The 23,030-nt window shown below is 44.0% G+C and overlaps 1 protein-coding gene across 1 annotated transcript in view; it reads right to left on the bottom strand.

The window, feature by feature from the left end:
- Nucleotides 1-14,727: 14,727 nt before the first annotated feature.
- The window catches only part of USP32 (ubiquitin specific peptidase 32), a gene marked incomplete at its 5' end in the record, with an annotated part of 74,414 nt that continues 66,111 nt past the window's right edge, over nucleotides 14,728-23,030 (bottom strand). Inside the window, 9 exons of the mRNA XM_084273333.1 lie at nucleotides 14,728-15,251; nucleotides 16,164-16,256; nucleotides 16,587-17,020; nucleotides 17,674-17,965; nucleotides 18,541-18,732; nucleotides 19,404-19,524; nucleotides 20,354-20,440; nucleotides 21,019-21,203; nucleotides 22,620-22,831. Coding sequence (XP_084129459.1) covers nucleotides 15,078-15,251; nucleotides 16,164-16,256; nucleotides 16,587-17,020; nucleotides 17,674-17,965; nucleotides 18,541-18,732; nucleotides 19,404-19,524; nucleotides 20,354-20,440; nucleotides 21,019-21,203; nucleotides 22,620-22,831 — 1,790 coding nt within the window. The 3' untranslated portion in view covers nucleotides 14,728-15,077. The remainder of the gene's footprint in view (nucleotides 15,252-16,163; nucleotides 16,257-16,586; nucleotides 17,021-17,673; nucleotides 17,966-18,540; nucleotides 18,733-19,403; nucleotides 19,525-20,353; nucleotides 20,441-21,018; nucleotides 21,204-22,619; nucleotides 22,832-23,030) is intronic.

The raw sequence follows: 23,030 nt of genomic DNA, 5'->3' as shown, positions 1-23,030 counted from the left end.
CTCAGCCTGAGGGGCTGCTCCTTGTAGGGGCTGGGGATGCCATGGCTGGGTTCTTCCTCAAGAGCCATCTAAATCCCACCTCCTCCAGACAACGTGTCTTTTGCATGGTCCTTTCCTTGTTTCTACAGGAGATGCATAATGCAGCCATAGGGAAGCAGCTGAAAGGTTTAGATTAGATATTAGGGAGAAGTTTTTTACAGAAAGAGTGGTGAGGTGCTGGAACAGGCTGCCCAGAGAAGTAGTGGATGCCCCATCCCTGGAAGTGTTCAAGGCCAGGTTGGATGGGGCCCTGGGCAAACTTGTGTAGATCCAGGCCTGAGGTTGGTGGCCCTGCCTGTGGCAGGGGGGTTGGAACTGTGATCCTTGGGGTCCCTTCCAACCCAGACCATTCTATGATCCTATGAAAGACCTGGGGTGCTCATGTCCCATAAGGGTGTCCCACACCCTGGGGCAGTGCTCACCCTGGCAAGTCTTGGTGCACCTGGTTTTTCTTGGTGGTGTTTCCCTGTTTGTAATCCCAGACAGGACCAACAAATGGCTTCACCATTCGCAGGCGGTGGGAAGTGGGAGGGTTTCCGGGCTGCAGCTGCTCTGAGGTGGGCACTGGCTCCAGCACCCACTGTGGTCGGGTTCAAATCCCTCACAGAACAGTCCTGCCACTGAAAGTGTCACCTAAAAAGAAAACAACACCCTGGGGGGACATGGGGCCCAAGCAGCCCCATGATCCCCTTGCACGTGCCGGGGATCCATCTTGGAGAACAGAACACCCAGCACTGCCCTCCCCACCATGTTTTGAGCACAATGGCCCCCAGGCTTCAGGTGGCAAAGACAAAAGTGCCTCACAGACATCCGACACAGACTGTGATGCCCATGACAAGACAGAAAGCAATGGGAGAACTGGGATCACTAGGGATGGAGCAATGGAGCAGGGGCCAGGCTCAAGCCAACTGCTGAGAACGGGAACATGTAATGTAGTTTTCATTATGAAGTTTAAATATATTTCCTAAAAACAACCCGCTGTTTGGGGCTTTTAGCACCAGAAATAAATCCATTTACACCCATAAAACCTGATTATAATCAGTCACACAACTAAAATTACGAGTGTATTTAACTACAGCAATTAATTGAAATGCCTTTGGGATGTTACTTCCCTTCGTGCAGTCAAATGCAATTTGCATTTAGAGTTATACGATAAAAGGTATAAGATTGTAATCAATCCAAGTTATTTTGTTGCCCTTCACCTATTAATAACTTCTGAAATGACTGAGACATCCAGTACTCAAACATGGTTCTGCTTAAACCATCTGACACTCTTTTTCTTACTGTTTTGTATTTCCTTACAATCTATCTGCTCCTGGATAACCTCTTCCACGCCCTTTCCTTTTATCACACAAAGGGAACCTCACAAACATTTATTAGTTTCCATTGACTGAAATTACCTTCATAATGTCAACACTGATTCACCTCCCACATCACCGAGACTACTCGTTCCCAGCACGTAGGAGAAAGATCTCTTGAAGGATTGCTTTCTAGATACAGGTGGTTACAAAGAATGTGTGAGAGAGAAAGGTTTAAGTATTGCTGGTTGTGCTGATGTTGAGATTAAGGCTGAAGTAAATCATAAGCTTTTTGTCCTATGAATGATGTACCCTTGAAAACCTGGAATCAGTCGAGTTCGTTGCACATGTAAATCTCAGCATTACACAAAATGCTTTTGTACATGCAGCAAAACATAATGTTTTATGTCCTGGAACCCAACAGTCATGGCTGAACCTATGAATAATCCTAGGAGAAAACAAGAAAGTTCCCTGAGGTAAAGGGAAGTTGCTGCTTGAGAGAGACAGAGAGCTCAGATGGAGTCTACAAAAGCAGGCTGCAAGGAGAAAAATGGACAAAACTCTGTTTCTCTTCCAATGGTTTTAACAAGTTTGATTGGCAGAGAACATGGTGGTTGGTGTCTTATTGAGCACTGGAAGAGGGAGCCCAGTGTCACTCATAAAGGAAAAAAACCCTGCCATGGGTTTCTATTGTCCTGATTGTTAATATTGCCGTGCCAGAGCACAAGCGGGAAGTTGGGGTTTATGATCCCACAGATACGGACGGACACGTTATGGAACAGGATTGATTTACGTTAAAAACAGCTATTAAAGTTCATAAACCAGAAACATTCAGATTACATGGAAATACATTTGAAAACCTGGTGCAATCTCTGCCTCAACCACAGGAACGTTCTGGGGTAGCAGCAGAGAAGAGCTGGTAGGACAACAGCCAACCTGCAGATCATGATTTACCAATGCCTCAAATGAAGCTTATTAAACAGAAAACTGATGCCAGACCCTCTCTTGGCAAGTACCTGATGACCTTGGTACCGGCCTCACTTGCAAAAAAGAGACGTCAGAGAAAACTCATGTTTTCCTAACACGAAGCAGCACACACAGGAGTGTGTAAAAGGGCTGCACAACACAAGTGTATGTACAGAAACATCTCTGTTGGGTAAAATTCACTTGCAAAAGAGAAAGAGCATGCACAGCAAGCTATGTAAAATGGGATTAACTCTTCCCACAGCTCATTTTCCCCTTTGACTAAGAAAGATATGGGTAAGTCAGCCTTGACCTCTGCAGCAGACAGACCTGCCTGGAGTTTTCAACTTTCTGGCTAAAGAAGAGGGTTATAAAAAAACCCCAAAACCAAAAAAAAACCAAAAACCCAACCCACCCTGAGCTATGGCTAAAAGAAACCCAACACCTGAGAAAATAAAAGTTTACTTTTGAAATGTCCCTCTGCAATAGCTGCCCCCAGCAGAGCCTGCAGAAGCAAGAGCGTAACTCACTTCTTCATTCAGAAAACCAGGAAGAACAGCACAACAATAAAACCTGCCGGTCGCATGGGCAGCGGTAATAAAACCTTCGGTATCAGTGCCTGTGTCGCTGTAACTCACTGCCAAGTTCCTGTCAGGAAAGCTGAAGCGGGGTGATTAACACATCCTGCGCCCTCGTTACCTCATTATAGAGCATTCGATTATCCCAGGATACGCCATGGCAAGCAGGTCCTGTTCCATACGGTGCTGCACCGCGCTCTGGGTGAGAGCTCGGCCCGCAGCGCTCTGCTTTTTCGTTGTCGTGCCCCCAGGCTCACCTGAAAGGGGGTGAAGGGGAGGCAGAGCGCTCATCCCGGCGCTCGCTGCGCTCCTGGGGTAGAATTCGCATGGCGCCATTTCTGTAGGAAGATCCTCGCAGCGCGTCCTCCATCAGTTTGTTCTTGCTGAGAAGAATTTGATGGTCACTGATGGTTTCTAAGAGTACTCTACCATCAGCAACACTACTTCTAATAACACACAGTAGTTTTTTCCCCTCCCACCCCTTGATCCTTTCCTCCCCCTTATAAAAGACACAGCAAAATGCACCGTTACCCATCTTTCCTACAAGTAAACCAGCAATGGAACAGGGCTCCCATCTGCAAATGATGCCTTCCCTGGTCAGCTGGAGGAGTTCCAGGGACTAGGATTAAACAGAAGAGGACTGTAGGACTAGACATCCATCAGTGGACAGAGCAACGCAGGAATAAAGGGAAATGACAAGTAACACTTGCAGAACATAGAAGGAGATGAGATACTGGGAGGATATTGTAACCTACAGCCACATTGTACCAAGGAGGGAAACAGTAAGTTTTAGAAAGCAGCTGCCCCCTTCGTGTCTGCGGAGTCGGGTTCCTGGGGCTCAAGGCACCAACACCACTTTAACCAAAGTCAATCTGGAACACTAAATGGTTTTTAATGAATTAAATAGAAGTGATTCATGGTGTGAACCTGAAACCCAGGCAGGATGGCCTGCAGAAAGCCCAAAGCTGATAGACTGGAGCGCGCAGCCTGGCACTAACCTGCCACGTGATGGGCTCCCCTGCAGATAACTGTAAGGACTCGACAAAAACACTAATTCTCTGAAATAAAAATCCAATTAGGGCCCTGAAAAAAGAACCAAGGTCCAGTATAGGGTACAGAAGTTGGGATGGCTGCGTAGCATGGAAGGGTATGAACTCCCACTGAGCAGAGCACTGAGCTCTGCAGCCCCCCTGCTAGCGGTTGCATCGTGCACCACAGCAAGTTAAAGCATCTAATGCATTTTCCAGGCTGAGATTATGGCATTTATCAGAGTGCTGTGGCACTGAGGAAAACCACAGGTGAATCTCAAGGCTTCCACTCACACCATGAGATGAGACAGTGCCAACCAGTCGGAGAAGCCTGGATAAAATACAGGCTGTGGGGACTCTTAGAAACCTTTTCATTCTGGATCTCCTCACTCTCAGCCAGGGCGTACAGCTGTGGATGTAGAAGAACTACAAGTAATAAGAGCAACTTGCAATGATACACCCTGGGCTTTGGCATTCCAATTATTTGGGGGATCTAAGCAGTAAAATCATTGGACCAATACTGGATATAACTTCCAAGGGATTGTCAACATAACTCAGTTCAGGGGTGTAGAAGTTCTGTGCTAAAAGTAACCACAGTAGAAGCAAATGGAAGCAGGCCAAAGGTCTCCGTAAATGGTGCAGGTTGATCTCCAGCTGATGGGCCAGAACAGCCAGCCAAAACAAACCTGGTCCCTCTCTGCAAGTATTCTTCCTCAAATACCTTCCTTTGGAGTAACCTTTTATTTTAAGTAAAATAAACAAACAAAAGAAAACAACGTCAGTGTTCTACTATTGTACAAATGGACCCAAAATACCCCTTACAGTCATCACCAAAATAAATGATTGTACTGGTTTCCCTGTTGGGTGGGAAACTTCAGGTTTCCTTTCATTCAGATGGAAAACATTTTATAGTAAGACATTCCTCAGGGATAATATATATTTTCAGGGGTTCAGATAGAAGTTACCATGTATTTTTCTTGTATTGAGGCTACACACATCGAATTCAGTGCCGCAGGAAACAGAACCGGAGCCTGAGGAGAACCTCAGATGGTCGCTTTAACCATAAGAGAAACGAATGCCACCTGTTCCCAAAGTTCTCTTGCAAGAGCCCCTTGGAACCACAGCTTCCCACAGACTTCTGAAAACTAAATAGCAGGTATTAGTGCAAAGAAACTGCTTTCATATTTGGACAACTGCAGCCCCTTTCCTTAGACTAGCAACTTGGTGCAGTGCTTTCCCAACAAGCAGTCTGCAGCCAAGTTATAAACCAGAGAACCCAGCTAAGAAAACACTCCCCTGGCCCCCTTTTCCCTCTTTTTTTTCCTTTTTTTTTTGACCACAGAGCAAAGAAAAAGAAGTTTTGTTTAACAGGCAGAAGCAATCTGGAAAATCAGAGCTCAGGTTGCGGACGTGTCAGCTTTTCCATCGCCGATACGGTTTCCTTCAGCTACCCTGCATTTATTTTTAAAAGGTCATTAAGCAAGACACAAAAGGTGAAGTGCAAAGTTACAGATTTATAACCTGCCTGAGCACTTGTTAGACAAAGGGTCAATGGTGCCTTGGACACAAAAGCTTCAGGAGAGTCGGCGTCTGCTTTCTATGCCGAAACATCAAAGCCTGGCAGTCAAAGGAAGCAAGAGCAAACCTAAGAGGGAAGTAAGTCAGGAGGGGATGTTTGCATCTGGGTGGTACCCCCCACCTTCCTTTAATTGGCTCTTAATATATGTGATTTATTCATCTAAACTCTCCCCATCTCCACAGCTGACCTGCCCATCGCTGTGTTGGACTGCCCACCTCACACTTCAAGAGAAGGCAGCTCTACAATGCAGCCAGCATTCTTGTCCCAGGTAAATCCAGTGGGTTAAACAACCTGAGCTCCTCATCCCTGAGGATTTTGTGCTAAAAGCTAATAATTCTTCAGGTTACTCTTAATTCCTACTGCTTCAAACCGCTGGTAATTTGCCTCGTTAGCAGTCAAACGTCTGGGCTACGCTAAAAGAAACACTGTGGGACCTCTTTTCCTTGGGTCACTGTTGAGGAATACCACCTACACCAAAGGCAATCAGATCCTAGCCCATATCCAATTCATACTCATTTAAAGAACCACAATTAGAGGGAAAGGTAAGAAGTTTAAACACCCAGTGTGACATCTTTGTTCGCATCTCGTGGCCGAATCAGTCCTCTGATATCCTGCCAGCTTTTTTATCAAGACGCTTCCACTCAGCTTCTCTCTGCGGCCAGCACTGGGGCTGCCTGTGCTCAGGGAGGCTGCAGGCCCCGGGGTTTGTTCCCGGCCGTGTGTCTTTTAAACAGGAACATTTCTAATAATCAAACCTGAAGATAAAAAGGCAAGACCACGTGGCCAGCAAACATTTACGATTCACTCGCTCAGGAGCAAGGTCATTAATGGGAGTGTGTGCTAACGGCCGGCACGCATCGGTTGGCCTTCCTGTGTGGGATCCTTTCCTGCCCCTTGAAGGAGCGGGCTGATCCAGTGCCAGTGGTTTTGATTGAAATGTCTCCAAAGGGGCTTTAGTCCACAGCAAAAGGAAAACATCACCTAACAAAAATCAATCTTTGTGCTCTGTTTGCTGGTGGGTGACAAAAAGTAACGTCGAGCCACGATTTCAATTGCTGCACTAGTGTCTGAACATCAGAAAGTTCACAGAATCACAAGGTTGGAAAAGACCTTTAAGGTCATTGAGTCCAACCCTTCATGTCCTATGCTAAACTGTATCTCTAAGTATCTCATCTACCCTTTTTTAAACACACCTAGGGGCGGTGACTCAGTCCCCTCCCTGGGCAGCATGTTCCAGGCCCTGACAACTCTTTCAGGGAAGAACTTTTTCATAACAGTTGATCTGACCCTGCCCTGGTGCAGCTTAGTGCCGTTCTGCCCTTGTGAGTTTGGAAATGGGCTTGGATCACTGGGGGACTTGGGCTGAAGGCTGCAGAGGCCTCTCATGAAGCAGGGTGGGTGTGCAGCCAGCCCAGGCAGAGGAGGGGTGTTATCCAGGAGGTTCTTGGAAATTGCTGTGCTCAGCTCTCTCAGTGAACAGGTTTCTCCATGCATCAGGTCAGAACCCCTCTTATGGTCAGCCTGCTGCCCCATCCTCCCACCTCACAGTGCCAAAGAGGTGTGTGGGAGCTTTGTGGTTACCTTCCGGTCCCCCTTGACCCGAGGGGTTGGGGGCAGCAGCCTCCATACTCTGCTGATCATCACTTCCCTCAAAGTGTGGCTGGGCTCCTGCCAACGAGGCTCTGGGTGCTCCTCACCTTCCTTGTTGGACGCGTTGCTGACTCCTGCCAAGCTTGCTGTCCTCATCGTTTGCTTACTTCATGCTTACATCGCACCAGCACATCCTCATCCATCCTCCATGGCCAAGCTCTCTCTCCCTACCTTGGGTGAGCTTTTGCCCACAAATCCTTGGCCCTCCCACGGTACCCTCCTGGAACCACAAGTCCTGGACACCGGCACCAAGTGCCATACAGGGAGGCAACCATCAGCATGTCAACCGAGCGCTTTGGAGGTGGGATCTGCCCAACAATGTAGGGGCCAGACCTCTGCAGTCACACTGTTCCTTGCATTGTCTCGTTACTCCAAACATCACAATACAAACAGCATTTGTAGGGCTTTCTTAATTTGCCACTGGTGGTGTTGGATCCCGTTTCTGGCTCCGAAGCAGCAGCTTTCCTTTGTTGTTACCCAGCTCTTCGCTAACACACACTCCTCAGTTTCCCTGTGGTTTCTCAGCAGGATGATGAGGTTTAGTTATGAGACATATAAATATTTTCCCCATTAAAATGCTGCATTAAGTGAAGGGATAATTTTTAAGCTGCCAACCATCTCAGCTGTTGTGTGCCAAACATAAAGAAGCTTTAGATGAAAACCATGCTTTCTATAGGGTACTTATTTCTAACAAGGTCACCCAGGTACCCAGAGCCACACAAACACCTGGCCAAGCTTCCTGCTGATGTTACGACTGAGTTAAGCCTGTTGCCTCAAACTATTTCTTTGACTCCCAATGCAGCCAGCACATAACACAACACCTACCCAATCTATTTCTCAGCTCCATTCCTTTCTCCCACCTCAGTTTGACCAAGAAGCTCTCTGATGGATGGTGTAAAGACAAGGGAAGTAGCAAGATGATTTGAGGACATAAGAAGAGTTGGTAAGAAGCAGATATGTATTTGCAGAGAAAATCTCAAAGTCCAGAGAAAATGACTTGGCTCTTAGGGAGTACCGACAAACCAAAGTAAAAAGAAGGTATTTCAGGAAAGGAAATATCTTCATTTAACATTTTAATATATGTTTTTTAGTGTGTTTGGGTGTTTATAAAACAGCTGTGACTGCAAGTGTTATGGCGTGGCCAAATTCAGCCCTGACACTGCCTCGAGCTCAAAGTTGGACTGCATCAATTCTTGAAGTTCTTTCCAGCCTGAATTATTTTATGATTCAATGTTCTATGCAAAATTATGTGCCATGCTATTATTTCACTTGTATTAAATCTGCATTGCACTCTGCAGAGGAGGCAGGTGGTACAAAACAACCCCAACTCCTTCAGTTTGACTAAGAGGGAAGCATAACCTGTGCCTTTAAATAGAGAAAACAGAATCTGCCCCAGTAAAGCCGTTCTTTACCTTCACCCTCCTGCAAGCCACCCATGCCTCCCTGCTCCTGGAAAAGGGAGAAGCACCTTACACAGAAAGGAGAACAGCTGGGACACACCATCTCCAAAATTGGGAACACACAGTCGGCTGCACGAGCTCCGTGAGCCAACTCACTTGTACTTTGCACCCAGTAAAAATCTCACGCTGAAAAAATTCAGCAGTGCTGAAGACAAATAACATCACCAAGCCCAGTACAGGGAGTCCGGTGCTGTCGGAGATCAGACAAACACTTTAACAAAGGCTGGGGCGCAGCTGCTGCTCTGTTTATTTTTGTTGCAGGAGATGGAGCTGCGTGAACTCTGAGAAACAAAAGCAGCATGAGACCCACCTGGGGACATCGGCGTGCTCCACAGGCATGGTCTTTAAATACAGTGTGAAAAGCCACAAGGTGAGTGAGGTTCAGTAAGCTGGGTGACGTGGGGTGGGAGGTTGAGGCTCCTTTGCTCTGCTTTTACCATCTTATACAGGCAGGAACAGCTGGAACCAGCACGGAGGTGATGGGTTAAAGAGTGAGGAGAACATCAGACTCCGAGTGTTATCAGGAACAGCTTCAAATCCATCCAAAAGCTTCAAGTCCATCCACTGAACTGTCAGAGACCTGTCTGGAATGATCCTGGACACAGAAGCAAGTTGTGTTTTGCCATTGCTTTCCCCCATTTGTTTGCTCCGCTGCCCAGGTTCAGCCCCAGCCAGCAGCTGAGCACCACAGGGGTGTCTGCTCCCGGCTCCCAGATGGGATGGGGAGCAGAATGGGAAGAGAGAGGTAAAACTGGGGGGGTTGGGATAAGGACAGTTTGCTGGGACAGCCAAGGGAGAGGGAAACAACAGCAGCAACACAGAATACACAATGCAAGTGATATGCAGTGGGAGCCCGATGCCTGGCCCAGCCCTGAGTAGTGACCCTTCCCCAGCCAGCCCCCCCCTTATATATGGAGCAGGATGTCATACGGGATACAGCATCCCTTCGGCTGTTTGGTCAGCTGCCCTGGCTGGGTCCCCTTCCAGCTTCAGGTGAAAAGTGACTCTATCCCAGGCACAAGCCAGGACACGTGCTGACACTGCACAGTGAGAGCCTCCTGGCTGTGCTTTTGTATGTCCTTGTCATACTTACTTGTCCTTTTTTTGTCTTAAAACAAGTATTCATACCCACCTTTGTTGCCTCTGCACTTCTCACAGTGTGAGTAAGCACAGGAAAGCAGCTTGGGTTGGTGTTATCCCTGACACTTGTTCAGTGGGCATCACCACCAAGCAAGGTGCAAACGTCACCCACAAACCAACGCCCAATGACGAGCTGTGGTTTACCAAGTTACTAGAAATTTCCCTTGTGACTTTTGGTCCTGAAGTTGCTTCTTGTGAGATCTAAGCAGGAAACTAAGCTTCATCTCCCAACTACGCCTTTAGGTGAACAGTTAGGTGAGCAGACGTCGTGTCCCACGGCATCCCCGATGTCCTGCTGGGTTATCTTTGCTCAGAGCCTCCTGGTTTTGTCTGTCCCGACAAAAGGACTAATTCACAAACAAGAAGAAAGCTGATAAAGCCTCGATGAGGAGCACGATTTAGTCCCCAAATAACAAGAATCCCAAGTTCCCATGTGTGAGTGATAGAACAGCGCAGGGGACACCCATCTGTCTTAGTTCCTTCGTGAGCTGCTGAGACCTGATGTGTGCGACCATCAGTGGGAGCAGCACAGCTCGATTCTGCAAATACTTTCAGAAAACATTGCCTGTATTAAAACCAGGAGCATCCTTAATGTATTCTCTAGTTTGTACCTGGTTTTGCTAAAGGGGCATCATCGAACTGGTGCTTTTCATTTTCACTAACAGGAAACCTTTTACATGTGAACAAGGAAGTTGGAGGCTTGTCCCAAACAAAAGGCACCATTTTCCAAGCTTCTTTCAGGTTTTTATTTTCCTGAAACAATAAATCAGCCAGCATGGATGACTGCATTTTTACTAACTTCTTGCTTCAATTTATTGGACCTACAGGGAAAAACAGAAGCATAAGAAATGGTGTAATTAATACATAGGCTGATGCTTCAGGTCCTCGGCCAGCTGGGGTAAGCTGTGCCCATGGCCCATGTGCTTTCTCAGGACATGTAGTGGCCTCCATCTGCAGATGACATAAATCTGTGGTAGAGAGTAAAATCAGTGACACAATCTCCCATGCTACCCATGAGGAGTGAAGGGAACAGAAGAATGTGCTCTGGCCGCAGCCAGTGACTCCAGAACAGATGCAAGGAACAGGGTGAAGATAAAAAATAACCTTTGGAGTTGGATTTTGAAGATTTAATAGGAAGTGGCAGCAGTCAACTGCTTTAGGTAGCAGAGCACTTGCAGGAGTTGGCACATCCGTGCTTCCCCGTCACGTTGGGGAAAGTAAAGTTTTTGCATAAGAAGGTACTTTCCCTGCTCCATCTTTCCCTCTCCCTCCCAGGAGAAAGACCAAAAGCCATTCAGTTAATGGACTTTACTCAAGGTTTACAGGAAGGCCACCTAATTACCTTCTAGCATAGGTCACACATTTTTAGCACTTCAGACACACCAAGGGGTACGTGGGCAGAAACCCCAGCGCAGCTCATCACAGGACAGCTCCTCTCCCACACAAAACAGGCTCTGCTTGGTTCTGACGGTCCTTGTCCGAGGCTCCTACAGTGTGATCAGGGAAGCACAAGGCTTCAACAGCAGAAAAGGGCTGCGGTTCTTTGGCAGCAATACGGTCCCTTCACCTATTCAGCAGCCCTTGAAACACTTTGAATTGATCAAAGCTTTACTAGTGAAAACAGCACCTATGGACATCTTTAGTAATTATAATTAACATTTTAAAGGCTGTTTTGGTATTGAAAGTGGTATTTAACAGCAGAACTTTGTGCTAGAAACAAGTAGAGTTCATATTCTTTGATCCAACTTCAATTTTCCATAGTGGAAAATGCACAAATTGCTCCAAGCCCAAGTGGAATTATCACACTCATGGAGAATGACCACTGTGAACGCTCAGGGAACTTACCACCAGCAGCACAGGTGACACTGCATCAAGCAAGTGCCCTCATTCCATGCTGCACCACACTCTGACTGCAACTGATCCGGCTTCATCTCCAGAGACACCAGCTTCTCTGGCATCATCCCAGGTGATGCTGATGTGTATCAATCCTTGGTTAAATACACATTTGGTGTCTTCAAGGGCCATAAAGTAAGAACAGTAGTTCATTTCCAGCTAAGTACCACCACAGTGGTTTTGGAAAACTGATAACCAAGCAGCCCCAAGTGATAATGTGGCTCTGGACAGCCCAGCTTTCTGTGGACTTCGGTTCAGTTGCCAACTCAGCCCCATTTACTTCCTTTTTGGAAAAAGAGCGTGATTATAATCGTAGTCTCATGTAGTCAGTGCCCACTCAGAGGAAACCTCTCAACACTATGGACAACCCAGGTGAGCAAACACGCACCAGTGCAGCAGCAGGACATGCCAGGACTGCACACGACTTACCTTCGGGTCCCGATGTCCAAGGCACTGCTTCCCACAGCACAACAGGCACGTACCTAAGGGACCATTTCACTTTTGAAATGGGTTGTTTCCTAAAAGTAAGTGTCACTGCTATTAATAGCCACACTGGACAAGGGATTCAATTGGGAGAAAAATCTTACCTTTTGTAAACAAAGAAAGAGTGTCAGATGAAAATCCAGTCCAGGCACAGTCTGCTTCTCAGGGCCGTTGGCGTTACCCTTTCCCTTTCAGGAACACTGTGAACCGACCACTGGATTCACCTTCCCAAGTTTGCCATTACTTCTAGGCACTGCTCTACCTGGAGGCACACACACCTGACCCCCTACGTATCTCCAGTCACAATGTGAAAGATTTCTGCCTTTGGCTTCCTACTTCATCAGCCTTACATCTTGCACCAACTAAAACCCAGCAATAGGATACAACGGGAGTACCCTGGCATACGTTAAAATAGTACCAGTGAACCAGTGCATCACAAATGGAGAAGGTTCTAGAAGAAGAGTCTCCACCACCCTCACATGCACACATTTTAAATAGGATTAAATGGACTAAAGTCTAAAAAAACCCCAACCCCAGAACAGAATGTTCTTAAAAGAAAAATGAAAAATAAACCCAGAAACCTTGGAAGAGCTGCAGTATCCTGGTGCTTAGACCCAAGTCCTCTGTTGGACAAACTGCAGGGAATCACTGGACACTTACTTACACGTTCCCATCTTTCAGGTTGACAAATCCATTTAAGCTTAATGAAATCGCTACAGGAACTTCAAAGCAGGAATAAGAGCTATTAAAAATTATCTGACAAGAAGTGACACTTCATCTGCATCCACAGTATTTAATTTGTTTGAATAATATAGTTACAGATAAACAGGTTCACTCCATATACAATTACCGATACCTTTTTTAATACAGCTCATATTCCAGTACATCAACACTATTTTATTTACAAGGTATTTATGTACATTAACATCTTTCTAAAGTCAGTGCATTGTCAATAGATTTTATACAATAATTTACAAAGTGAATGTAGTTAATAGTTAACTTAATAAATTTACTACTAATTCATGAATTAATTTAATTTAAAAAAATTAATTACAACCAATGTAACAAACACAGAAGATCAAATAACATTAGTAGATTGTGCTACCTGCTTAAATAAAACATTTCAAAGTAAATCAGTTGAAAACCTTTCACTTTCCATGGAGTTTGTGTAGGGAGGAGCAGACAAGGGGGTACTGAAAAAGCTTCCAACCTAGAAATTCACAATTTGCTTTTCTTCAGCCTCAATGTTTAAAGATAAAAGACCAGAGAGGATAGGGAGCAACACAGTACTTGTTTAGGAGGTGATGTGCTGTCCACAGAGAGGCACAGCCTCCGGCAGCGGCAGGGAGGCTTGTACCGGAGCAGGGGCAGCAAGGCCAGCCGACAGAATTTATTTGGTGGCTAAAATGGATCTTTCTGGAAATTATAAACTTACTGCTACGTTTGGCATTCTTGTAAATCACATTAAAGTGAATCCAAACATTACTTCAGAGATCAATCAATGTAAGCATCAGTTCTGTCAGCGAAGATACAGAATCTAGAGGATTTGGAAGATGACAACCGATGACATCAGTAAGCTCCTTAGACTTGGGTGAAAAACAAAAGGCCAAAAGAGTGAAACTTTTATCTTCATTCAGATATGCAAACAATTTAACACTGAAAATGTTTAAAGAAATGCCAACTCAAAAAATAACCATCTTTCTTCCTTTCTCTGCTCAGCCTGGGTTATGTTTCTTTCATGCAATAAGCCCACTGTGTTCAAGGAGCATGTTGCAAGGGCACAGAAAGCAACTCTGGGTTGATTGCAAGTATACACATAACCTGCTGCAGAAATTTGAAAAGGCAACCAAATTTTGGAAAAAAAAAAAAAAAAGAAGAAGAAACTCCATTAAATTATGAAACAGATAAAAAACCCAAACCATCCATGAATGCTACGATAGCTACCTGACAGCCACAGCTTCTTATTTGTTTGAAATACACAGTGGATAATTCACAGCCATTCACTCCAGAGCCCTTACAACAACAAAAACAAACCATGTTTTTGAATTATACTATTTTTTGTTTTTTTTTAAAAAGTGCAAATTTAAAAGCAACACCAGTCATGAAACATAAGCTCAAGCATCTTTCCTTCCAAGAGCTGGGAACATTTTGTGCAATGTGCACGTTTTAAGACACCATGCGTATAACCACAACTACTCTCTCCAACCTGAAGTTCCTTCTCGAGGCACCTCAAACGTTTGAGATAGCACTCTTCAGGCAGAAAAGCCATTCCTGAAACATGTTGATCTGCACAGCCAACACGTGGAGAAAACACAGTTATAATAAACCATTCGAGCGTAGAAATTAAATCTCTTCTCAAAATTATGATTTGGTTGTGCTCCCAACATACAGAGAGAAAGCAACTGACACACATCAGTGGTGGCAAAACTGGAAACTTCTACTCTCAATGGTAATTCTTGAAATTTGTGCACTTTTCATTCTCTTGCTTTCCCTGTTTTGCCAATATAATGCAATACAACTGCAGGAAAAAGGAGGTAGCAATATCATGTTGTCCGAAGACAACACTACAATTTATTTTCCCCGTTACCTTAAACCAAAAGAGAGCCTTAGGGGTTTGTTAGAACAGTTGGTAAACTCTACACTACGCTGTTTAGCTCTTATTTGGACTATTTAATTTAGCTCTTATTTGGTCCTAGTCGGCTTTTGTCAAACCATTTTATTTTAAAGGCCAATGGCAGTCTCAGCCTGATGTCTAACATCAGAAATGTTTAGAGCATGTAGTGAGATAACAGAACAAAACAATACTATCTTTATATTAACTGCTAATTAATTAGGGTTTCCTTTTTGTGCTTTCAGATCACAGGGTACAATAACTACACTTAGGTTATCTGTTCCAGTAACGTTTTAGCCAAATCTAAGTTTCAGGACGTTATCCCTCACACTCTCAAACCATGGAGATCATCTGCTCACTGCAGAACACAGTACTTCTTATAATCCGACTCGAAGTCTTCATCCATGCTGCTCGTGTCTGCCATCTTTTTGCCATCTATCTTTGGCAGGAATTGTGCATAGTCTACCCCCTGCTGCTCATAGAAAAGAATGTAGGCAGAGTCGGTGTCGATCTCATCGGGATGCAGTTCCTGCAGGAGTGAAAAGAAGGGTCTGAAACACGCACTGGGACAATGGTTTCACTGTCACTGAACTTCAAACACACCCAACTGCCCTAGAAATGGTATTTTTTTACTGGTTGCTTACAAGAAAAGAATCCCATTTTCTGTTGCCCTTACTGTAGCTATCAGGCTCCATTATTTATTTGGGAAGTGTGATACACCCCCTCTACTCTGCCCTGATCAGGCCCCACCTGGAGTATTGTGCACAGTTCTGGGCTCCCTGGTATAAAAAAGACAGGGGATCTCCTGGAGAAAGTCCAGCGGAGGGTCTGTGGGGACAGGACGAGGGGCGATGACCTCAAGTTGGAGCATGGGAAGTTCCGCACCAATCTGGGGAAGAACTTCTTCCCAGTGAGGGTGAGGGAGCCCTGGGACAGGCTGCCCAGGGGGGTGGTGGAGTCTCCATCTCTGGAGATATTCCAGCTCCATCTGGATGCCGACCTGTGCAACCTGTCCTAGGGACCCTGCTTTGGCAGGGGGTTGGACTCGATCTCTGGAGGTCCCTTCCAACCCCTGTGATTCTGTGACACATTTTATAGTGATAAATGCAAATACTAAGAAATGTCAGAACCTCATGACTCAGTAATTGAACACAAAACTGCTAGCATCGGGGAAAAACATTCTTGGGACTTCCATTTTTAGTCATTTTTCCATCTTTGTACAAAATAACCATCTTTCCTTAACGTGGCAGCAGCTGATGAACAGATGTTACATTGAAAAAAACCCATCTCTGGTATAATTTCAGTTACCAATTTTAATATTTATCAAGTGCAACTTCTGAGATGCTCCCGATTTCAAAGAACAGTTCTCACAAGCTATAAATTCCATGGGCTCTAGGTAAACAAGACAAAAATTATTTGCTAAGAAAAAGGACTTCTTTACCTTACAGCTACTGTCATTGTAGCAGTACCACTTGTTGTTCGGGTTTTTGGCATACGTGACATAATGACCCCCTCCCATAATTCCTGAATGGCACTGAAGAAAACAGAGAAGAAAAATTCTGGATGAAACATCAGAACTTGGAATTCACAGAGTAACTGATTCACAAATTCAAGATCTTCAAGCAGGAGATGACAGTTCACAACAGCCTCTACCTCTGGAGCTGGCTAAGCTCACACACTCCAGCAGAAAAAACACGATGCAGAGATGCACTTTTCAGCCATACTTACTTGGATGGGAAATTAATTTTGCTGACTGGCTCTGCTTTGTTCTCCTTCTCAATAGATCCCTACTTTTTGTCATGAAAACAACAGAATAAATCCACTTATTCCACATAGAGTTTATTTGCACAAAGAGTCAACTTACCGAAATTGCATATAGGTTGTAAATAGGGTTCACACACACTTCTTCTCTTTGGTCATCTGTAGTATCGTCCTCGCTGTGGTTATCAATTTGACCGTTGATGCTGCCATTACTGTAGGCGTTCTGCTCACAGATGTATCCGTTGGATAGAGTCATCTCACTGTCCTGAGCAGTATAGAGTTCGCTCTGGCTACCACCCAAAATCTGCCCTCGAGTAAGAGCATCGCCTTGATCAGAAGGAAACCTCTGCTCCTGGTCAGTACCGTTCTCTTTACACGCATCCAGGTTTTCTTTGCTACTTGACAGTTTGTTTTTACCCAGCTGTGGTAGCCGCAGGCGCCCTTTACCTCTTCCTAAAGTCCTTGGGCTACTATTTGGGCTACTGTTTTTACTTGAGGGACAGCTGGTTCCACTTTTCCTCCCCAAAGATGGAGATGCTAAAACAGAAAACAGGGACTAAGATAAGCAAACACAGGTTGTTTTTCTCTAAAGCACTGTTTTGAAGAACCAAACATTCAAACCCACTATATTTCACTGCAACTAAAGAGTGGCATATAAACCTAAACCTATCTTTGTGCAGACACATACATGCACCTACAAACTGAAACTCCTCATGCAGGAGCACATCACAGAATCACAGAATGGCATGGGTTGGTAGGGACCCCAAGGATCATAGAGCTCCAACTCCCTTGCCACAGGTGGGGCCACCAACCTCCAGGTCTGGATCTACACAAGATTGCCCAGGGCCCCATCCACCCTGACCTTGAACACTTTCAGGGACGGGGCATCCACCACCTCTCTGGACAGCCTGTTCCAGCACCTCACCACTCTCTCTGTGAAAAACTTCCCCTTCACATCCCTCAGCCTTAATCCATCCCACGTACACAAGCAGACAGTGCCAGTATCTGCTGTCAAGGAGTTACCATTTTTTTAAATAGTAAAGCTTCACTAAGCTTTCTAGGGCAAACAACATCAGAAATGAGGGTTTCAAAATAAATGTAGTGCTTTGGCCAAAGAAACATTACAATTTTGCTCCTAATGTACTTTTTCCCCACTCTATTGATCAGTATTTCCCCTAATTATCACTTACCTTTGACATTATTCAAGACAGTAGTGTTAAGGGAGGATGGACTTCTGTTCAGTGTATCTCCTTCTCCTGACGTGGAACTGATCTGCAGATCTGTTTTTCTAGGCTCCCCTTGGAGAGCCCGTGGTTCAGGAAGGCTGTCGACCTGGAGCGTTAGCTGCTTTCTCTGGAGGTGGCTGGGATCCCTCTGTACCAGGAAGGCGCTTGGGTCAAAGTTTTCTCTGGGAAATTTCACTATTTTCTGAGATTTTATCCAGCGGCCATTTACAAACTGAAATCTTTTCAGATGAATGATCTGAAGAGAAATATGTCAGAGAACATTAAAGGAGGACAATTACATCAAAGTATTTCCACTGTTTCAACGTACACATTTTATATGTGCTAATAAAAAGCCAGGAACAACACAGTAGCATGACAACTCTGGGATCAAGCTGGTAAAATATGGATCTAATATTTTCATGGGAAAGTGATGGGAAAGGTGGCTTCAACTGAGCCATCAGCACTTTCTGTTTTGAATAACCTACCAAATTTGAAAAGCAACAAATGCAGGTGTTACACAACCAGATAAAAGATCCTGTTACTGGAACAATTGCCTACGCGTGAATTCTATGTCAGAACAGATGACACAAGGCAAAATGCCACCATTTCCTGCAATGTAGCAGCTAAAAAGATTCAAAAAAGGAATTGAGGTTTGCTTTATTTGCCTGCTTTACAGAAATGCATGAAACAAACCAAGTTCATGCCCCTCCTGAGACTGTAAGCAAAACCAAATCATCTTATTCAGAACAAGGAGACATACCCAGCAATTCAAATTTGAGATCAACGTACTTTGGTTTTGTTGCTGTAGAGGAAAATTACACAAGATCATACCAAAATAGGGGGAAGTCTCCAAAGATCCAGTTTTTTTGTAGCCAAACAATGAGTCTTGCATTTGGAACAGTAGTACATCTCATCCTCCCCCAGTTCTTCCTCACTGGTGAAGGCTCGAAGACAGCTATCCAGATTGATGGGCTCTGCTTGAGCTCGTCGGCTTTGTTCAACACTTTCATGTTCTTCTACAATCTAAAGGGAGATAAAACTATATCTGACTTGGAAACATAGACAAACTGCTCCAAGGAGGGTTCCATTCACAGTATCATACAAATAATACCATACAGATACTTAGGATTAAATAAAAAAAACTAGGTGCACTAAATTTTAGCAGAAATTGTTTCAATTATGAAGAGGCAGTCATGCAAGCAATGTGCTGTCCTTATTCTTGGGTTCTACTCACAATGTCTGCCATAAAGCAAAATTTTAGAGATTCAACCTACAAGTCTGAACAGCTACTCAACATTAACTTGGCTGCAGGCTTACCTGTACATATGTTGACTCAAGGAGGAAAGAGATTTACTTGCACACGTAACTGTTTATAGTGGAGTGCTTACAAATACGTATCAAAGTAAGATATTTCCTAATATTTTTGGAGGCTAGATAAAAAGCTGCTCCAACAGACAGAACATACACTGCTGTGGTTTCTTAAAAGCTTCTCTTCCACAGTATGATCACTTAAGAGGTCTAACATGAAGACAATAATTTATCAAGAACATACACTGTCCAATGGTTACTGGCTTTAAAAATTTAACATTAAATGGACAAAAGAAGCACCAATTGGAAAAAAAAAAACCCTTGCTGAAATGGATTGTGCTTCAGAGCTATGAAGAAGCAACAAAAGGTTTGCACTGAAACTTTACCCGTTCTTGCGAGGTCTGGTAGCGCAGATGGAGTGCTGTTGGGTCCCAGTCCACAGCGATGTAAGCGTTCCCTACACAAGCTCTGTCTTCAGTGCACTCGATTTTGCAGCCACGGCAAAACCTAGATCAAAAAGGAGGAGTTGGTAAGTAAACTGTCCAATATCTGAGTCTTACACCATTTCTCACTCCAGTTCTGCTCTTTACTGTGTAATATGTGCAACCCCAAAGTTTCAGGCCTCGCCTGCAGTATAAAGGAGAAGTGTTTTTATAAAACAATGAGAGTCAGTTTGCTATTTTACCACAAAAATTCAACACAGACAAGAAACTGAGTAGCTGGGTGAACTGAAACCAGTGTATATTGCTGACCAAACCTACCCACAACACCAAAAGACTACAATGCTCTGTCTCCACAAGTATTTTACAACATGATAGCTGATGTACTTTGTTTATCTACCTGTAAGAGACCTGTCCAAATATCTTCCATCAAGCCTTTGTATTTTCCTTAGCACATCTTTGTTTAGGGAAAATTCCAAGCATGCTTCCAGGGTGAATGCCTCATTGTTCATTTTAGTTCTTACTCTTCAAATGGCAGAGGAACTAGCCAGAGTAAATGATTTACATCTAGAAGTTCCTTTTTTACAATGCCCCCACAAATCATCAAAATATGTGCACGTGTCTGCATACAGGCACACATGTACACAGGACACTGTAAGGGGTTAAGAAGTTTTTGATATTGTCACATCTGTCTCCTAATTGTCTGCGTCAGAAAAGCTTTCAGTCACAGAAGCTATTTTAAAGTGAAAGTCTGCTATGTGAGGGGTTTGGTTAAATTAGATTCCAGATTCTTATTGCTTGGTATCACCTCTGAAGTCTGATATGTATCAAAACCCCACAACTGTACGTGTCTGCTGGAGTGACTCCTTTCCTTAAATCTGAAAAGGACAAATTACCTGTACCATGGACACCAAGCACAAGAATTTCCATCCTTCTGAACCACCCTCAGGGTGAATGGATACTGATATCCCATGCTATCATCACTGAAATGGAAGAGAATGCAACATGAAACATAAGCACTTGTTCAGACTGTCAGTTACCTTCTGTCACTGTGTTTGCTGTGTTTACTTTCAAAAAAACAACCCACCCCCCTTCAAGATTCCAATTTAGATCAAGCTATTAAAACAAGACTGGCCTTTACATCACCTAAATTTGTCAGATATAATGAAATATCAATCACTGGATGAGAACGAACCAACCAATTGGTGTAAAGCCAACCTTTAAGTGCAGCTAGAAGATATACCACACTTCACTGTATCAAAAAGGATTAAAAATTATTTTTCATTATTGACATTATTAAACTGTAGTACTCCAAAATGACTTCTTGTGAACATAACCCACTGCAGGAATCTGCGGACACAAAGCATCTGGCATAGAAGCTCACACAATTGTTCCTAAAGCTGCTGACACTTAAATCTTACATTACACAATAAAAGTATATGTTCATTCAACAGAGGTATTAGAAGTAATCAAAACTCATAGAGATGAGAATGAATTTACATCTTGCAAGGGAGACCTTGCCTCTGTTCTAAGTAATTCAAGACTGAGATGCCCAACTCACCAGTCCTGCGCGTGATTACTGGCTTCCTGAGGGGGGAGAGGGCTGGCAAGCCTGGAAACCTGAATCCACACCGCATCATAGAGGTCTTTTTTCCGTGTGTGAACTGTACAAGGAACGATTAGTGGCATTCCAAAGAGACTAGGACGATTCTTCTGAGATGAAAGAAAATACAACTCTGTCCGCATCTGCAGATGTGAAATAAAAGAATGACTCTGGTGTAACTCAGGTGCATTAGCTCACGTTACCGTAACTCCTAGGATGCTGACCTTGTTAGTTATTTCAGGCTTTGGCAATTAATATGAACTATTAATTCTATTAAAAGTACTCTATTTCAGCACGTTTTTTCTAATATGGAAATTTAATCAAAACTTGGAACTCCCTGAAAACTATTTGTACTTTATGATAGCATGGCAAGGCTATTTAGGCATTAGACCACATCAATATAAATCAGAATTGTAACCATGTACAATACTTCATATTTCCTATGACATGTATTTCTTTCTTTTCCCACCACAGAATAATACTGTAATGCAGACATGCACCTGATAATGCTAATACCTGTCCCAAAACAACCTCTGCACTGGGCCAGCTCCTGTTCACTGGAGAAAGAAAAGCTTTATGCCTAAAGGAGGCACTACAGCCTCATACACAACTTATTCCAAGCAAACACACTGACCTTCCATCCCATTTAGAAAGGTTTAACACACTGACTTCATGACACTGAGGTACACCTAACTGCTACTGCCTTGTGTAGGTTTGATACAGCTAACCCTTTCCATCGGTAAGATTTTTCACATTTGTGGATTCCTGGAATAGCTTCCACCACCAAGCTTTACTGGTTTTTAAGCAGTATAAGTGGCAGCTTGTAATGGTTCAGAAGCAATCTACCCATCACCTATGAGATTCTGGAAAATGTGAATCAAGGTGACAGTGGTGACAGTGGTTAGTGGCCACTATTTGAGAGAACAAAGCAAAGCAGCCTTGTACAATCACCCAGTAAAAAGGGAAGTTATGCAGCCTCCTGTTCCACGTTCACCAGCCTCCAAACATTAACAGACTCAGTCTGGATGCAGAACACACAGAATGTGTCACTATTTGAGGTGTTCAGTCATCCAGCTCTGACATTTTAGAGTTCAACTTAACTGCAGATGCTTTTACAAAGAGTAGTAAATGCTAACAGAACGACCCAGGAATGCACCATACATCTTCACTCTGTTTCCATATAAGAAATGAGGCTTTTCCTCATAATGGGAAAGAATTGCAATTCTAGTAGCTCCTCTAATTAGAATTTTTTCTGCTCAAAGAGTCTGGAATGTTTAATCAGAGAGTTAGCGAACACTCAAGTATGCATCTCAGCATTAAAAACTGGGAAGCATGCCAGTACCAAGGAAAGAAAAATACACTGACATTAGACATTACGATTTAAATTTACAAGAGTTGTGTTTCTGCAGAACTTGGCACTCACATAAGTGGGAAATGTATTCATGCTCCCTCTTCTTAAGAAATAAAGATTAATTTATCATCTAGACATTAAAAATATCCTTGCTGACTCCCAAAGCACATTATGTGAACAATCTGTACCAAATGCAAGGTCTACTAACCATTTTTCTGTGGACAGCGATTATATACCCTGTGCAGGGACTATCGGGAAGCGAGGGCACGTGACCGTTGAGAGCCCAGTTGGCAAGATTACGCTCTGTTCCACATGGCACCACAGTATTTGGCATTCCGTTTGGAATTAGGGTTGGTTTAGGAAGGTCCCCATTCATCATTATGTTGGGTGTTCCATTAGCTGATGGCCCAGTTGAGACATCTGTAGACAGACAATTACACTCTCAGTTATCTACAGTAACCAGAACTGATCAGAAGATTTTTAGCCTTTCCATTCTGTTCAGTGAAATCCCTTCTGCTCTTCTTAAGACCAAGACCTAACCTTTTATTTGCTTACAACTCTGTAAAATGAGAGCATGCAAGAGTCAAGAACAACTGAGGTGTTTACAACCTGTGTGTGA

The sequence above is a fragment of the Gallinula chloropus genome (assembly GCF_964237585.1).
Source record: "Gallinula chloropus genome assembly, chromosome: 19".
In the NCBI taxonomy this organism is placed as follows: Eukaryota; Metazoa; Chordata; class Aves; order Gruiformes; family Rallidae; genus Gallinula; species Gallinula chloropus.
The sequence above is the reverse complement of the archived record's forward strand: the minus strand, read 5'-3'. Positions and strand labels throughout refer to the sequence as shown.